The sequence below is a fragment of the Abramis brama genome (assembly GCF_963993115.1).
Source record: "Abramis brama genome assembly, chromosome: 10".
Lineage (NCBI taxonomy): Eukaryota > Metazoa > Chordata > Actinopteri > Cypriniformes > Leuciscidae > Abramis > Abramis brama.
The window spans coordinates 2,272,168-2,290,345 of record NC_139972.1 but is presented as its reverse complement, the minus strand read 5'-3'; the positions used below and the strand labels follow the sequence as shown (position 1 = coordinate 2,290,345).

The window sequence follows — 18,178 nt, the reverse complement described above, 5'->3', positions numbered from 1 at the left end:
TAGCTTCAAAATTATGTGAAAATAGTTTTGCTTTATCGTTCACAAAAAAAAATACATTGATTTAAATGGTGTAAAACAGGTTTTGCTTGGAAAGCCAATATGCGAGGGGGAGGAGTAGTTTACACCTTAGATTACAGTGTCCCACCCACTCTGCATAATGACTCTGCATAATTAGCCATTCATTCAGGTGTGACACTGACTGAGCCACAATGCAAGGACAAAAGATGTATTTAGAAGACTTATATTGACCATTTAAGATTTCGCTTACATCTCTCTTGTAAATATGTTTAGCTATTTTATTAAAAATGTTACAATTACAACAATAATTACAATTTCAACAATATTTCAAGTGTACTCTTTCTTTGTAAAAAAGAAAAAGAAAAAAGATTATAGGCCTACATTTTATCATATGTATTCATTAGTTTGAATATAGCCAACATTGGAACATCTAACATCTTAGTCTATGACTTTATTTTTGACAAATATATATATATATATAGATAGAAATATAACGTTAGATATGAGCAGAAATTGCTAAACAAAAGCTTATTTGATGTGGCAGTATATTCTACAGTAGCCTAAAAACTGTACCCAAATCTAGTCAACAAGTGACTGACTGTAACGTTGTTTTTATGAAATATTAGGGTATATAAATGCTAATTTGCAGTTTAATACGTTGCTTATACAAATACATTTTATTTCAATATTCCAGTCGATTTTTACTCATCTCAGTAGGCTATAGCAAAGCAGTTTATTCTTTCACACACAGACGCGCGATTTATATTTAGGCTAAACAGTCTTTACAAATATGTACCCTTCATTCATCTCACAGAAAGGCGAGTCATATTATAGAAATGCGATTCATCTTTTTGCGGTTTGCATAGGCCTACACTAATGTTATTCCATAACGTTATTCCACACGTGAGAAAAGAAAACAGCCTACCTCACTCCTCAGCGGAATCTGCTCCTCATATCAGGAGATATTGCTCCTCATATCAGCACTGTTCTGAGGAATCTTTTCTCCATAAGGTAGGCTATATTATGCCTCACTCGATCGCGACGCGCTGTGTTTACAGCTGATGTGGGCGTTTCACAGATCTTCTTCTCAGAATTTGCGTTTGAATAGCACGCACTCTCCGGGGAGTGGTCACATTACTGTGAATGAGCTCGACTGGAGTCGCTCTCTTTTTATACAGATTACAGAAGCTGAGAATATTTGTTTTTTATATAAATGACTTCATTTAACAGATGCGATCTCAAGCTTTATGTCCGTGGGTCTGTTTGCCTGTTTGACTGAATTTTCGCGGAGTTATAGATCATTTTCGAACGCGTTTCAAATGGGAGTTCACTGAGGGAGAGAAGGCAGAAATCGCATCATGTTAATTTTTCTTTATTTGTCAAAAAGCAAAACACTTTATTTTTATTGTGAGTATACAGAAAAAAAATTGAAACTGAACAGGATCGATTGATGTATTACACGAAAATGAAAGATCAAAATTAATAGAGCATTTAGTGTTTATTTTCATTGCTAAAAAAAAAAAACGAGCAAAACGCGCCGGCCGGATTTTCTCCACATTGTAGCACTATAAACTTAAATTACTCCATCATTTATGGTCATACAGAAAAAAGAAATATAAAAAAAGAATCTGTGATATTTCTCCTTTTGTATGTGTCCACTTACAATCAAATCAAAACATTGTGCTTTTGTAAAATAAAGAAAATAAACAGGGTGTGCGTTCTGCCTCTCCGTCGCGGTGAACTTTTTTTTCTTGAGCACGTCTATAAACTGAAACAAAACTCAGCGAATACTTGTCACACATTTATGAGCCATATACCTTTATAAATATTTAAGTGTGTACTTTTAAATAATCGGATTCAAAACGAAAACAAATATTCTCTGTTTAAGTAATTTGTATAAAACCAACAAGATGTCCAGCTTCTCAAACGCTTGCTCATTACAGTTAATTTGGCCACGCCTACTCGCGCAAAAGATATTCACATGCAAATCTCCACATGGAACGCGAACTCGCTCATTACCTCAACAACAAAACACTTCACTTCACTTTTCGTCGAGTTTGAAAGACGTGCCTGAGCTTACATTAAATCTCCTCATTTGCAGTATTGTGCAAGGTTGCTCAGAATGATACGGGCCTGATAGCTCCTAATAGGGCCGTTAGGGGAGGTTCTTTGTCTTTCTTAGGTGAGAAAAGCTTACATATTAATGAGCTCCCGCATAGAGCTTTTTCACACAAAACACGTCGTAAATTTTTTAAATCAATATATTGTCTTATCTGAATGAGCAGTCAGGGTGATTTTCACATAGTTTTGCAGCAAATATTCTAGGCTACGTCATACAATTTTCAAAAGTCTTGTGAAGAAATAATCAGTATGGGTTTCATGGCCTTATTTCAGTGAGAATTTTTTTTTGTATTTTCAAAAAACACGCATAAATGTCATTATCTCAAAACTACAAACTTTTACATACATGCTGCTGATATATTATTGTAGCAGAGTTTGTGCTGAATACAGTGTAATTAGACTTTAGCCATGAAAATGTCACAAGTAACAGAAATAACCAGAAATGTCAGAGCATGTCAGAACACCTCCAGGGCCCAGAAAACAGCTCAGACCTCAGAGGGTTAAAGGGATAGTTCACCCAAAAATAAAAATTATCTCATTTACGCACTCTAATGTTGTTTCAAACCTGTATTAATTTCCTTCTTATATATTCTAATATTTTTCTAATATTAATATTTTGAAGAATGTGGCTATCCAAACAGTAGCTGGTCCCCATTGACTTCCATAGGAGAAAAATATACTATGGTAGTCACTGGGGTACATCAACTGTTTGGTTACCCACATTCTTCCAAATAACTTTTATTTTCAACAGAAGAAAGAAACTTATTCGAGTTTAAAACAACTTGAGAGAGTAAATTATGACAATTTGAATTTTTAGGAGAACTATTCCTTTAATGTTAATAAAACAACACAATGCAAAGAGAAAATCACTCACTGCTATTGACTGAAGTAGCTTTAATAAGTATCAACGTATAATTTATACAGTGAAGTCTGTTTTGTTTTATTTTCGTATTTGTTCATTTAATTAGCCTACTTTCTTCAATGCTACTGTTAAATACACCTACTGTAGCTGAAAACATAAAACACTGTTTATTTAATTTGTATATTAAGTTGTGTATGTGTAATGTGTATCTTTGATCTTAATATTTAATAACAAAGAAAATAATGACAAATATTTTTATCTTCGCCCCTGTCTGCCATTTTTTAATTTTGTTACCTAAGGCTTTGTTTTTAAAATATGGACATTAGTTTGGCTGTAATGCTCAGTCACAAAATAGTAAAACCAACATAAAAAAGAATTGTGATAAAATGGTGAATCGTGATTTTCCTGAAAAAAATTGTGATATGATATTTTTGCCATATTGCCCACCCCTAGTTGGAATAATAAATTAAGTAGCCTATCTTAATTGTACACAATGTTCCTGTTTTTTTTTTTTTTTACTGTTTTGTGCCATAACAGCAATATTGATATCGGTTATTATTGGTATTGACCACAATTTTCACATAGGTGCATCACTACTTAAGAGTTCAGGAGTCTGCCCATCTGTGCCAACCATAGCATGTTGAAATCCATTTTGCACTTTATTGTGTACTGTATTTTCTATTGCAGAAAATCTATCCCAACCAATGTTAAAGAAAACAAAAACAATAAGGCATGTGGTTTAAAAGATGGCAAGTAAAAAAAAAAAATCTGTATGCAATACAGTTTCATTATTGTTCATTATTATCCAGAGCGGCTTACTATAAATAATTTGTGCGACCAAATCATGTTTTGCGCCAGTAACTGAAAAAGTTAGAAGCGCAAGTGCCACCAGTGGAAAAGGTTAGTGTAGTTCCCTGGAGTAGCCTATTAAGTTATTTTAGCTGTTAAGATAAATCCAAATGAACGCGCCACCGCGTTTGTTGAACACTAATTCAACATGCCAGAATAAAACCCAACTTCAGAACAATGCATAGCGCCACTCGTCGTGGTGTGCCAAAACACTTAATTATAAACTTCAATATTTCATTCATAATCTCAAACCGCTTTGTGACATTTTGAAAGACACAAATGCATTACGGCCACTGGAACCACGAATTAACTGAAACGCTGGTTCTGATTTTATTGTTTGTCGTTTAAACGTTCGTGTTGCATATCTTTATTTTATATATTTTATATGGTCTATTGGTGAAGTAGCATTGATTACTGTGGATCCCCCCCCCAAAAAAATTTAACAGAACTGTTTTTAAAAGGCTACATATGTAAAGTCATTCTGTTGTATAATTTTTGTTCCTTAGTGTAAAATGGAAATGTATGGTAAATTTATTTTATAAATATAAGCAGAAAACTATGGTGTAACAGTTTTAGAACTAGACAAATCTCACTGCATCAATAATAGGCTATAAAATGCATTAATAGGCTAATATAAAAATTACAATAGTCCATGTTGGTTCGGGATTTGAACCTATGTCATCTAAATGATCAAAACTTAAGTTCTACCACTCGGCCAAGAATTTACTTGTTGCAAACTGCCCAAACGTTTGTTACACCAGTGTGGATTCACTCACACGAGTGAGAAGCGCTCTTCATTCGTCTCATTCCTCAATAGAATAGTAAAAATAATCAGCTTCATTGCACATAGGCATCTATTTCTGTTTGTTATATTTGTTATTAATTTGTTTTTTGTTTTATTGTTTTTTTGTTATCGCACTACTCCCCCGGGGAATAGGTTTGGCACCCACCGACGTCTAGGCCTACAATATGAAATATAGGTTAGCCTATATTGTTCTCGTCTCTATTTTTAACTTTTTATTCTATTTTTCTGTCCTTAAAAAAAAATCCTATTCTGTTTACCATAGTTGTAGTATCTCATCCTTACTGTTAATTGACATTAACCCCACTTACATTTCGACAATTGTAAAAATGCGGCAATTGCTGCTGTTTTGCACAATATCCCTTTGCGCCACCTGGCGGTCATTTCGCGAATGACTTTGAAATGCGACTGGTTTATTTTTGCCGCAGCGGTTTTGCCACGCCGGCTGGCAGGGCGGTAATAGGCATTCTGGTTGGCTACCTACTGTAGTTCCTTCCAGCCGTTTGTTGTAGTCCTTAAAAAGCAATTTCTATGAAAGCAAATATCTCCCTTTACTTTGAACTTTGAGCATTGTAACTTTGCAGATGTTGTTTATGCTCAAACAGCAACATTACACACTAACTAAAGTTAGAAAAGTGAAATCATAATCAACCACCCCATTAATCCTTATTCACACCGAGTCTTTATGGTAGAGATTATCTTACCATAGTTCCTTAAGTTTACAGCGAGGATTCTCCAGTCCAGCAGAGAACAGCTTCACTCCTGAGTCTCCTAGTTTATTCTCAGACAGATGCAGTTTTCTCAGGTGTGAGGGGTTTGATCTCAGAGCTGAAGCCAGAGCAGCACAACCTTCATCTGTGACACCACAATCCCTCAACCTGTAGAGAACAATGACACACATTAAACCTTTATCCTGTTGATGTATTATAATATGATGATTATGCAATTACTCTGTTTAGTTTAAAGTCTGTTTTGTTTGTAGTATCTTTATGTAACCCAAGTAGTAATGATGCATAACTATTGCAAAACTATGTGCAAAAATAATACCAATTGTACCAAACTATTATGTATGCATGTATACTTAACCATGTAAAATGAGTTTGTCTATAGTTTTTCTACTTATGTGTATGTTAAGAAGAACTATTAAATTGTGGTGTGTTGTATGAAATTTATATTAACCAACTTAGAGTAGAGAGCATTTACCTATCAGATAAAAATTGCTTTATTAAAAAATGTAATGCTGTAGATAAGGTCTATTTTACAGAGGAAAAGGGTTAGAACACAGAGAAAAAGGAGAAGGACACAGAGGAAAAAGAGGACACAGAGGAAAAAGAGAAGGACACAGAGAAAAAAGAGAAGGACACAGAGGAAAAAGAGGACACAGAGGAAAAGGAGAAGAACACAGAGGAAAAGGAGAAGAACACAGAGGAAAAGGAGAAGGACACAGAGGAAAAGGAGAAGGACACAGAGGAAAAGAAGAAGGACACAGAGGAAAAGGGCCCAGAGGAGAGCTAACAGGAAAAAACACAGGCTACGTCAGAAACACCTTAAAATGAGTATGAAAGACTTGGCAGCTCTCCAACTGATGACAGCAGATAAGAATTTAACATCGGCAGTGAGCTGTTTGAGTATAAGAGCAGATAAGAGGCAGATACTGATTGAGCGGTATCTCTTAATGCAAGAAACCCAGCTGATTACACCTTTGATTGAAACTTTGCTTTATATTGTAACTTTGCAATTAGTTTTTTGTTTACCTTTATTTCTGGAAAATTACAATTAATAAATTACTATTATATTAATTGCAAGCAATTGTCTACCAGTATTGTTGTTAATAAAACCTTTAGCAAGAACTGACCACAGAGAAGTCTTCTGAACAAATTGTAAGTACCATTTAAATGCTTATGATCTAGGTCAGATTTGACTTTAGCTAGCCTGAGACTAAAATATAAGGTTAAATGAGTGAAGGTTAAAATACACACCATAAAACAATCCAAAGATAAACATAACACTTAAAAAAGAAATAACATAATAATGTCAATATGAAATATATACAAATACTCATTAGTTGAAATGAATATACAGTTTGTTCTAGATAAAAATCATTATATCAATGGAAAGTCCCCATAAAACATGGAAACCCAACATGTGTGTGTGTGTGTTTAATGTGTTTAATGTATTTGTAAACATTTTAAGGAACGTGTGTGTGTAGGGGCTGGGAGAAAAGAAAATCGATTCACCTGACTATCGCAATTTTTTTGTTTACGATTTTAAAGTATTTTTTATTTATTCCAGAATCGATATTGGTTCAAATTAAATTGCTTTTATTTTTGTCCTTTCTTACAGATGAGGTTGACAGAAGTTAGCTACTTTTATTCCAACAGAGGATGAAATGTGTCATCTATGAGTGTTGAGTGACATAATATACCTTTCAAGTGGACGCATGGAAGCGACGTGAGACTGAATGCACTGAAAGCCCTCGCGCTACTCATATGCTGAGAGAGAGATAAGACAGTAGAGCTGCACGATTAATCTCTAAAATACTGTGATCTCCATTCAAAAACCCACACGATCTTCCAATTCGTCTGTCTACTAGACCTTTGACAAAATCATATCACAACATTTAAATCTGTGTTGGAGCTGCCGCTGATCCAGAGAGAGAGACCCCATGGTGGACTAGTGTTGAAAAATAAAAATATTGGCAATACATTGCAATATCGAATCACAATACTTCAGGGATGCAAACACAAGTATGGTCAAAAAAGATAGAGGTTATCGAAGTCCCGCCCTGTGGCAAATATCCAGATACTTACATAATTGTGATGAATTTAATCCTTTGTAAGTTATCATTTTGCAGTGTAAGATTACAGTTAACACCTTTAAATATTACATAAATGTATTATGTATTTTTATTAAACTTAGTGAGTGTATAAATGAGCAGCAAAAAGTAATTCTTGAAAAAATCTGCACAGTAATTTTATAAAATCTAAACATGTTAATAAAAACAAATTACTATTTGTATGTTAATAAAAACGAATTACTATTAGTACTTTTATAAAATTCAATCAGGCAATCATACATTTCACAGTTTTATAATTATATATGAATGTCAAGAATTCAGAAATGTAGGGTATATATTTATATAGCCTACACTACAAATAAATAATATACAATTAAATGATGCTTATTTTAAATGTATTGAGCAGGCTAGGTATAAAAAATATAGGCTTTTAATAACAGGCATGAAAACAGGTCAGGGGTAAAAAAGGTGAGAAGGATGCGGCATATATATACCCCCCCCCCCCCCAAAAAAAAATAATAAATAAATGTAATGAGTGAGTAGGAACGCGTGAGAGTTAACACGAACAGCTGAAATAAGTACAAAATTCTCATTTATTAATAGAATTTAACTATACCCCACAGTGATGAGTTTTTATGAAATATCTCTAGTGAATGCATTATCATATCACGTATTATTTATCGCCATGCGAGCCACAAATTAAAGCTTGGCGAGCCACATGAGGCTTGCGAGCCGTGCAATGAATAACACTGCACTAACTGTTACTTGTTCCTGCTCGCTCAGCGCTCAAGACGCCCGTGCCCGCTCGCGATATTATCTCGCCCACTTCTATATCAAAATTAAAAATAATGACATTGGCAACATCGCTGTCTGTATCTGACAGGACAGTTAACATTGTAAGCTAACTTACCTCAGGCTTGCTTTCCGACGTGCGGTACTTTGTTCGGCAGTGTGTGTCCAGTTGTCAGACTCGCGGTGTAAAAGATTTTGAAAACATTTCTGCCCTAACGTTACTCTGACTCGTATTGGCTGTCATGTTTCGGCATTAGGAATGATGATTGTTTTTTAAAGCTGCGAAGTTTATGGTAACTTTATAGGGGATAAATGCTGGCCTCGAACACGACACCCCCCCCCCCCCCCAATAAATATTTTCTCATCGAAACTGCACAAATCACGTAGGTGACCCTTTTAGGTTTTAAAACGGCGAATTTTGCCGAAAGGTGAGGAGTTTTCACGCCTGTAATAATCTTTCAGTGCGCAAAACCATGATAATATGAAACGCTTCAAAACAGAGCGCACAAACCGCGTATGCGCATCGCGGGTGCAGAATGATGTGCTCAAAGCAACAAGTGCGCATTTAAAAGTTCACGGCACAAAATGAAGAAATGTCGAGCGCACAAATCCTAGTGTATATCTGTCCAACAGTTTATTGATCATTTGTTTCTTCACAGTTTTAAATTCCAGTTATTGTGCGTTTGATGCCGATTCATAGTCCTTGTGATGTGTGTGATCTAACAGGCACACGGTAGCGAATCGTTTAAAAACAGCAACAAACATAAAATACAAATACACAAAATAAAGTCATTTTATGCAAATCCACAGCCTTTTATCTACAGATCAAGCAGTATAATGTGAATATATCATATTGGAGAGAGTTTTACCGTGCATCCTGCTGTAACCGGACGAGGCGTGCGCGCTGTTTGAATACTGAATGAAGAATGATTGACAGCCACAGAGGAGGGAAAACGAGAAAACTTTAATTTAATGATGTAAATAGACTTCTGTCCCTCACATTAAGCTATGGAATGGCTTCAGATGACTTTGTGAAATTATAATCAGACCCAAGTCACCCAAACTGACGTGAAAAAAACGGGAGGTGCCGAAAAGCATGCTATTTGCATCCCTGATACTTGTAGAATCGCAAATTCTTAAAAATCGGAATACATTTACATCGTATCAGCACCCAAGTATCGTGATGGTATCTAACCGGGAGATGGGTGCATCGTTCCAACCTGAACCTGTGTGTGTGTGTCTTTGTGTCTGTCTGTCTGTTTGTCTGTGTGTGTGTGTGTGTGTGTCTGTCTATGAGAGTGTCTCTGTGTGTGTGTGTGTGTATGTGTAATGTATTTGTAAACATTTTAAGGAACGTGTGTGTGTTAGGGCTGGGAGAAAAAAATCCATTCACCTAACGCAATTTTTTTGTTAACGATTTTAAAATAAAAATTTTTTATTACAGAATCGATATTGATTCAAATTAAATAGCATTATTTTTGTCCTTGCTTATGGACGAGGTTGACAGAAGATAGCCACTTTCGTTTCGTCAGAGTATAAAATGTGTCGTATTCTATAAGTGTTGAGTGACTTAATATCCCTTTTCACGCTTTTCATATGTTGAGAGAGATAAGACAGTAAAAGCTGCACGATTCATTTTTAAAATACTGTGATCTCCATTCAAACATCCACACAATCTTCTTCCAATCCGTCTGTCTATTAAACCTCTGACAAAATCATATCGCTGGAAAATAACTTTATTAAAGAACTGCTATAAAGCCAAAACAGTCTCTGTTACCTTAAATTATATGCAGGCATGAAAACAGGTCAGGGGTAAAAAAGGTGAGAAGAATGCGGCATATATCCCCCCCAAAAAATAAAAAAATAAATGTAATGATTGAGTAGGAACACGTGAGAGTTAACACGAACAGATGAAATAAGTACAAAATTCTCACTTATTAATAGAATTGAACTATACTCCACAGTGATGGCATAGTATTAGGCTACCAGTGTTTCTCACAGGATTTTTGGATCACTGTGATGAGTGAACCTCTGCCACTCTAGGGGGGTTCGTGGGCATGCTCCCCCGTAAGAAAATTTTGTGCTTTTTAATGTTAAATTCATCAATCTGGTGCAAATTAAACAAAGAAAAATTCAAAACTCTTTAGTTACAGTGTCTGTCTACATTACTACTACAATAATAGTTATAATATTAATCCCATGATAGTAATAGCCATATATTGTAAAACAAATGCACTGAAAAATAAAGGAAACTTTCATAATTGGTTTTGTACTAATTTCTATACTTGAAAGAGTATATTTCTATACTTCACATTAAAGATGTGATTGGGATAGCCTAGTGTAAATCAAGAAAAGAACCAATGGGCCGCTGATCTAGGCTACGTGTTTCATCGGGTGTCAGAGAAAAAAAACTATTTAATACTACTATTTATCACGCATTAAAAATGCCCCAAACCAGTCGTCTGTATGATAATCTGAAACAAGGACTGGTGAGCCGTTGTCCTGCTTCACGCAGATGCTGAGTGAAAGGAGAATTATAGAATGAAAGGATACTCATTTATATGACACTTTTTTCATCAGAAGAACAGCTCGTTCAGCGCGTCATACGTCGTCCTTTCAGTTTCGGTTTTCAATCTATCAAGTTTTTTCACGTTCTCTCGATAAACCACCCCTTTCAATCCGATCGAAATTATTTGTAATAGAGCTGACACTTTGAGTTTTTAACGGGTTATGTTAAAGCCCTACTTGTTATTAATGTTTTTATGAAATATCTCTAGTGAATGCATTATCATATCACCGTATTATTTACCGCCATGCGAGCCACATGAGGCTCGCAATGAATAACACTGCACTAACTGTTACTTCCTGCTCGCTCAGCGCTCACGACGCCCGCGACCGCTCGATATATTATCTCACCCACTTCTATGTCAAAATTAAAAATAATGACATTGGCAACATCGCTGTCTGTATCTGACAGGACAGTTAACATTGTAAGCTAACTTACCTCAGGCTTGCTTTCCGACGTGCGGTTCTTTGTTCGGCAGTGTGTCCAGTTGTCAGACTCGCGGTGTAAAAGACTTTGAAAACATTTCTGCCCTAACGTTACCCTGACTCGTATTGGCTGTCATGTTTCGGCATTAGGAATGATGATTGTTTTTTAAAGCTGCGAAGTTTATGGTAACTTTATATGGGATAAATGCTGGCCTCGACCACGACCCCCCCCCCCCCCCCAATAAATATTTTCTCATCGGATCTGCACAAATCACGTAGGTGACCCTTTTAGGTTTTAAAACGGCGAATTTCGCCGAAAGGTGAGGAGTTTTCATGCCTGTATACGTTTATCTCTGTAAAGCTGTTTTGAAACAATCTACATTGTTAAAAGCGCTATATGAATGAAGATGACTTGACTTGACTATTTTGGCAATGGTAATCATGTAGTGAAGAATCTGATATGGTGACAGTCCTGGTTCAGGTGAAACACACCACTTCCCTCTTTTTTAGCTGCACACACACATTTTGAGGAAATGCTCACGCTTTTACAAGGGTCTGTTTGCACAAGCATTACAAGACAAGTTGATTTACACCAAACATTTGTGATTTTAAAAAAACCTTTTCACTGTAACCAGCATCTGTAGTCTGGTTTGTAGTTTATCCGGTATATTTAACTGTTAGTTTTCTTTTCTTTTGGGGGATAATAATATATGAAGATGTAAATGTTCATCTTCAGGGAGACTCCTCACCGCTGCCTTCTACCGCCGGCAGGATCTGACGGTTCAAGCAGGAATCTGCGTATTATATGCACTATCTACATATTAATCCTCATTCACTCAAAGTCTTTATGGTAGAGATGATCTTACCACAGTTCCTCCAGTTTACAGTGAGGATTCTCCAGTACAGCAGAAAAAAGCTTCACTCCTGAGTCTCCTAGATTATTACGTGATAGACCCAGTTTTCTTAGGTGTGAGGGGTTTGATCTCAGAGCTGAAGCCAGAGCAGCACAACCTTCCTCTGTGATACCACACTCACTCAACCTGTAGAGAACAATAACACACTCTACACTCTCTGATCAAAACAGAAAAAACTTTGTGCAACATCTCTTGTTTTAAACCATGTCAGTGAGTTGTATTGTTAAGCTTAGAGATTATGGCTCTATGTGAGAGAAATATTATATAAAACTGATATAATGGAATACATTGAATACATCTGTTGTTCCCTAAATATAAATGTGTTAACATTTAAATAAAATTTACATTTACATTATAAATTCATATATTTGATAATAGATTTTACACAAAAATCATAAAAACTGTTAAGTAGATCACAAGGTAGATCATCAGGTCAGATAGGTTACAAGCTGAAGTGTGACAATTTTTTTGTTAAACTATTAATTTATAATGCAAGTAAGAAATGTTATAATGTTTTAACAGTGATGATTGTTCTCAGTGTTACATACCAAGCTGATCTAGTTGCTTTAACCACAGGCAGCAGCTTCTGAAGAACTTCATCTCCAGTGTTTTGTGTCACACTATTAGAAGATAAAAAAATTAATAAGTTAATTATTAATGCTAATAATAATGCTAATAATAATGCTAATAATAATAGCTGCAAGCAGCAATTACCGGGGCCAAGCTGAATAAGACGACAAGACATGCCTGAAAGCGTCAGACCAACTGCAACAATAATACATTTAAAGAGGATTTTAGGCGAAATAGCTAAAAAAAAAAAATCATATAAACAGTAATTAAAAATATGATTTAATTGATTATCACTTTTGACCAATAGGTGGCGCAGTTACAAAACTGATGTGATGTGGTCAGAGTGAAGTGACAATGACACATACAATGTTTGGAGTCAATGTCAAGGCATTGCAGAGATAATGCCTGAATAGTCCTTTTGGCCATGCCTCAAATTTGCTGCTGCGGTATACGAAAACGGTTTTGTCTATTGACACGAAATCCATAACTTTTAATTGGCACAGTCTTGAGATGATACGATTCGATTTTGGTGAAAATCGGACAAACGGTCTAGGAGGAGTTAGAAAAAGATGGCGGACAAGAAGTTCGGCCAAATAAGGAAATCTTGGTATCTATGTTTTTGGCTTGACCCAAGGAATCTATTAAGACCTGTGGCAAAGTGGCATTTCAATAGTCTGATTTATTCAAAAGTTATTAGCCTTTTTGGAAATTTTGTTATAACTTTTGGCCACTAGGTGTCGCTGGTTCGAAACTTCTCACGCTTCTTCAGGGCATCGTGCCATACCAAGTTTCGTAACAATCCGTTCATGCATTCTTAACAATACAGCATTTTAGCACAAAATTCTAAATGGCCGACAGCCAAAATAGCCGATATGGTAAAATTGGATATCAGTCGACTCGGCATGTTGCCCTGAATCTAACGAGACCAATTTTATGATTTTTGGACAAACCTTTCAGAAGTTATAAGCAAAAATATATTTTTTTCATATCTCCGGACCAGTAGGTGGCGCTGCACCTAAACGCAGCATGTAGCCTCAAGTTATGATTGTGATGACATGTACCAAGTTTGGTCTGAATCCAATAAAGTGTTGCAGAGATACAGCCTTACGTCTGTTTTCGCTGTATAGCAAGCGCTACGTCATGACGTCATAAGGTGCAATCGAATTGGCTTGAGCCAAGGAATCAGGGGAAAAAATTATTGTTTCTAACCCTTGTGGTTCAAAAGTAAACATGAGTGCAACTTTGGACAGTTGGTGGCGCTAGAGCCATTGAGTTGGAGACTCCAAATTTGCTATGGTGACAGTTCAGACTGTCCTATATCAGTGTCAAATTTCATAACTTTCCCGCAAGAGGTTCTATGGGCTGCCATAGAATCCCAGTCAGAAGAAGAAATGGAAAAAGAATAATAATAAGAACGCCAACGATTACAATAGGTGCCTCCGCACCTTCGGTGCCTGACCCCTAATAATAAGAACGGGAACAGATACAATAGGTGCCTCCGCACCTTCGGTGCTTGACCCCTAATAATAAGAACGGGAACGATTACAATAGGTGCCTCCGCACCTTCGGTGCTTGACCCCTAATAATAAGAACGGGAACGGATACAATAGGTGCCTCTGCACCTTCGGTGCTTGACCCCTAATAATAAGAACGGGAACAGATACAATAGGTGCCTCTGCACCTTCGGTGCTTGACCCCTAATAATAAGAACGGGAACGATTACAATAGGTGCCTCCGCACCTTCGGTGCTTGACCCCTAATAATAAGAACGGGAACAGATACAATAGGTGCCTCTGCACCTTCGGTGCTTGACCCCTAATAATAAGAACGGGAACAGATACAATAGGTGCCTCCGCACCTTCGGTGCTTGACCCCTAATAATAAGAATGGGAACGATTACAATAGGTGCCTCCGCACCTTCGGTGCTTGACCCCTAATAATAAGAACGGGAACAGATACAATAGGTGCCTCTGCACCTTCGGTGCTTAACCCCTAATAATAGGAACGGGAACAGATACAATAGGTGCCTCTGCACCTTCGGTGCTTGACCCCTGATAATAAGAACGGGAATGGATACAATAGGTGCCTCCGCACCTTCGGTGCTTGACCCCTAATAATAAGAACGGGAACAGATACAATAGGTGCCTCTGCACCTTCGGTGCTTGACCCCTAATAATAAGAACGGGAATGATTACAATAGGTGCCTCCGCACCTTCGGTGCTTGACCCCTAATAATAAGAACGGGAACATATACAATAGGTGCCTCTGCACCTTCGGTGCTTGACCCCTAATAATAAGAACGGGAACAGATACAATAGGTGCCTCTGCACCTTCGGTGCTTGACCCCTAATAATAAGAACGGGAACGATTACAATAGGTGCCTCCGCACCTTCGGTGCTTGACCCCTAATAATAAGAACAGGAACAGATACAATAGGTGCCTCTGCACCTTCGGTGCTTGACCCCTTATAATAAGAATGGGAACAGATACAATAGGTGCCTCTGCACCTTCGGTGCTTGACCCCTAATAATAAGAACGGGAACGATTACAATAGGTGCCTCCGCACCTTCGGTGCTTGACCCCTAATAATAAGAACGGGAACAGATACAATAGGTGCCTCTGCACCTTCGGTGCTTGACCCCTAATAATAAGAACGGGAACAGATACAATAGGTGCCTCTGCACCTTCGGTGCATGACCCCTGATAATAAGAACGGGAATGGATACAATAGGTGCCTCTGCACCTTCGGTGCTTGACCCCTAATAATAAGAACGGGAACGATTACAATAGGTGCCTCCGCACCTTCGGTGCCTGACCCCTAATAATAAGAATGGGAACAGATACAATAGGTGCCTCCGCACCTTCGGTGCTTGACCCCTAATAATAAGAACGGGAACGATTACAATAGGTGCCTCCGCACCTTCGGTGCTTGACCCCTAATAATAAGAACAGGAACAGATACAATAGGTGCCTCTGCACCTTCGGTGCTTGACCCCTAATAATAAGAACGGGAACAGATACAATAGGTGCCTCTGCACCTTCGGTGCTTGACCCCTAATAATAAGAACGGGAACGATTACAATAGGTGCCTCCGCACCTTCGGTGCTTGACCCCTAATAATAAGAACGGGAACAGATACAATAGGTGCCTCTGCACCTTCGGTGCTTGACCCCTAATAATAAGAACGGGAACAGATACAATAGGTGCCTCCGCACCTTCGGTGCTTGACCCCTAATAATAAGAATGGGAACGATTACAATAGGTGCCTCCGCACCTTCGGTGCTTGACCCCTAATAATAAGAACGGGAACAGATACAATAGGTGCCTCTGCACCTTCGGTGCTTAACCCCTAATAATAGGAACGGGAACAGAGACAATAGGTGCCTCTGCACCTTCGGTGCTTGACCCCTGATAATAAGAACGGGAATGGATACAATAGGTGCCTCCGCACCTTCGGTGCTTGACCCCTAATAATAAGAACGGGAACAGATACAATAGGTGCCTCTGCACCTTCGGTGCTTGACCCCTAATAATAAGAACGGGAATGATTACAATAGGTGCCTCCGCACCTTCGGTGCTTGACCCCTAATAATAAGAACGGGAACAGATACAATAGGTGCCTCTGCACCTTCGGTGCTTGACCCCTAATAATAAGAACGGGAACAGATACAATAGGTGCCTCTGCACCTTCGGTGCTTGACCCCTAATAATAAGAACGGGAACGATTACAATAGGTGCCTCCGCACCTTCGGTGCTTGACCCCTAATAATAAGAACAGGAACAGATACAATAGGTGCCTCTGCACCTTCGGTGCTTGACCCCTTATAATAAGAATGGGAACAGATACAATAGGTGCCTCTGCACCTTCGGTGCTTGACCCCTAATAATAAGAACGGGAACGATTACAATAGGTGCCTCCGCACCTTCGGTGCTTGACCCCTAATAATAAGAACGGGAACAGATACAATAGGTGCCTCTGCACCTTCGGTGCTTGACCCCTAATAATAAGAACGGGAACAGATACAATAGGTGCCTCTGCACCTTCGGTGCATGACCCCTGATAATAAGAACGGGAATGGATACAATAGGTGCCTCTGCACCTTCGGTGCTTGACCCCTAATAATAAGAACGGGAACGATTACAATAGGTGCCTCCGCACCTTCAGTGCTTGACCCCTAATAATAAGAACGGGAAAAGATACAATAGGTGCCTCTGCACCTTCGGTGCTTGACCCCTAATAATAAGAATGGGAACAGATACAATAGGTGCCTCTGCACCTTCGGTGCTTGACCCCTAATAATAAGAACGGGAACAGATACAATAGGTGCCTTTGCACCTTCGGTGCTTAACCCCTAATAATAAGAATGGGAACAGATACAATAGGTGCCTCTGCACCTTCGGTGCCTGACCCCTAATAATAAGAACGGGAACAGATACAATAGGTGCCTCCGCACCTTCGGTGCTTGACCCCTAATAATAAGAACGGGAACGATTACAATAGGTGCCTCCGCACCTTCGGTGCTTGACCCCTAATAATAAGAACGGGAACGGATACAATAGGTGCCTCTGCACCTTCGGTGCTTGACCCCTAATAATAAGAACGGGAACAGATACAATAGGTGCCTCTGCACCTTCGGTGCTTGACCCCTAATAATAAGAACGGGAACGATTACAATAGGTGCCTCCGCACCTTCGGTGCTTGACCCCTAATAATAAGAACGGGAACAGATACAATAGGTGCCTCTGCACCTTCGGTGCTTGACCCCTAATAATAAGAACGGGAACAGATACAATAGGTGCCTCCGCACCTTCGGTGCTTGACCCCTAATAATAAGAATGGGAACGATTACAATAGGTGCCTCCGCACCTTCGGTGCTTGACCCCTAATAATAAGAACGGGAACAGATACAATAGGTGCCTCTGCACCTTCGGTGCTTAACCCCTAATAATAGGAACGGGAACAGATACAATAGGTGCCTCTGCACCTTCGGTGCTTGACCCCTGATAATAAGAACGGGAATGGATACAATAGGTGCCTCCGCACCTTCGGTGCTTGACCCCTAATAATAAGAACGGGAACAGATACAATAGGTGCCTCTGCACCTTCGGTGCTTGACCCCTAATAATAAGAACGGGAATGATTACAATAGGTGCCTCCGCACCTTCGGTGCTTGACCCCTAATAATAAGAACGGGAACAGATACAATAGGTGCCTCTGCACCTTCGGTGCTTGACCCCTAATAATAAGAACGGGAACGATTACAATAGGTGCCTCCGCACCTTCGGTGCTTGACCCCTAATAATAAGAACAGGAACAGATACAATAGGTGCCTCTGCACCTTCGGTGCTTGACCACTTATAATAAGAATGGGAACAGATACAATAGGTGCCTCTGCACCTTCGGTGCTTGACCCCTAATAATAAGAACGGGAACGATTACAATAGGTGCCTCCGCACCTTCG

At 38.5% G+C, this 18,178-nt stretch overlaps 1 protein-coding gene across 4 annotated transcripts in view; it reads right to left on the bottom strand.

Moving 5' to 3' along the window:
- The window catches only part of LOC311091353 (protein NLRC3-like), a 61,896-nt gene that overhangs the window by 6,560 nt on the left and 37,158 nt on the right, over positions 1–18,178 (bottom strand). For 3 of the 4 annotated variants that reach the window (XM_084127266.1, XM_084127269.1, XM_084127267.1), the window contains 4 exons: positions 12,861–12,911; positions 12,695–12,766; positions 12,099–12,272; positions 5,357–5,530 (listed from right to left, as the gene is read on the bottom strand). In XM_084127266.1, the coding sequence (XP_083983392.1) occupies positions 5,357–5,530; positions 12,099–12,272; positions 12,695–12,766; positions 12,861–12,911 (471 nt within the window). The remainder of the gene's footprint in view (positions 1–5,356; positions 5,531–12,098; positions 12,273–12,694; positions 12,767–12,860; positions 12,912–18,178) is intronic. The other variant, XM_084127268.1, reaches the window with a different exon arrangement.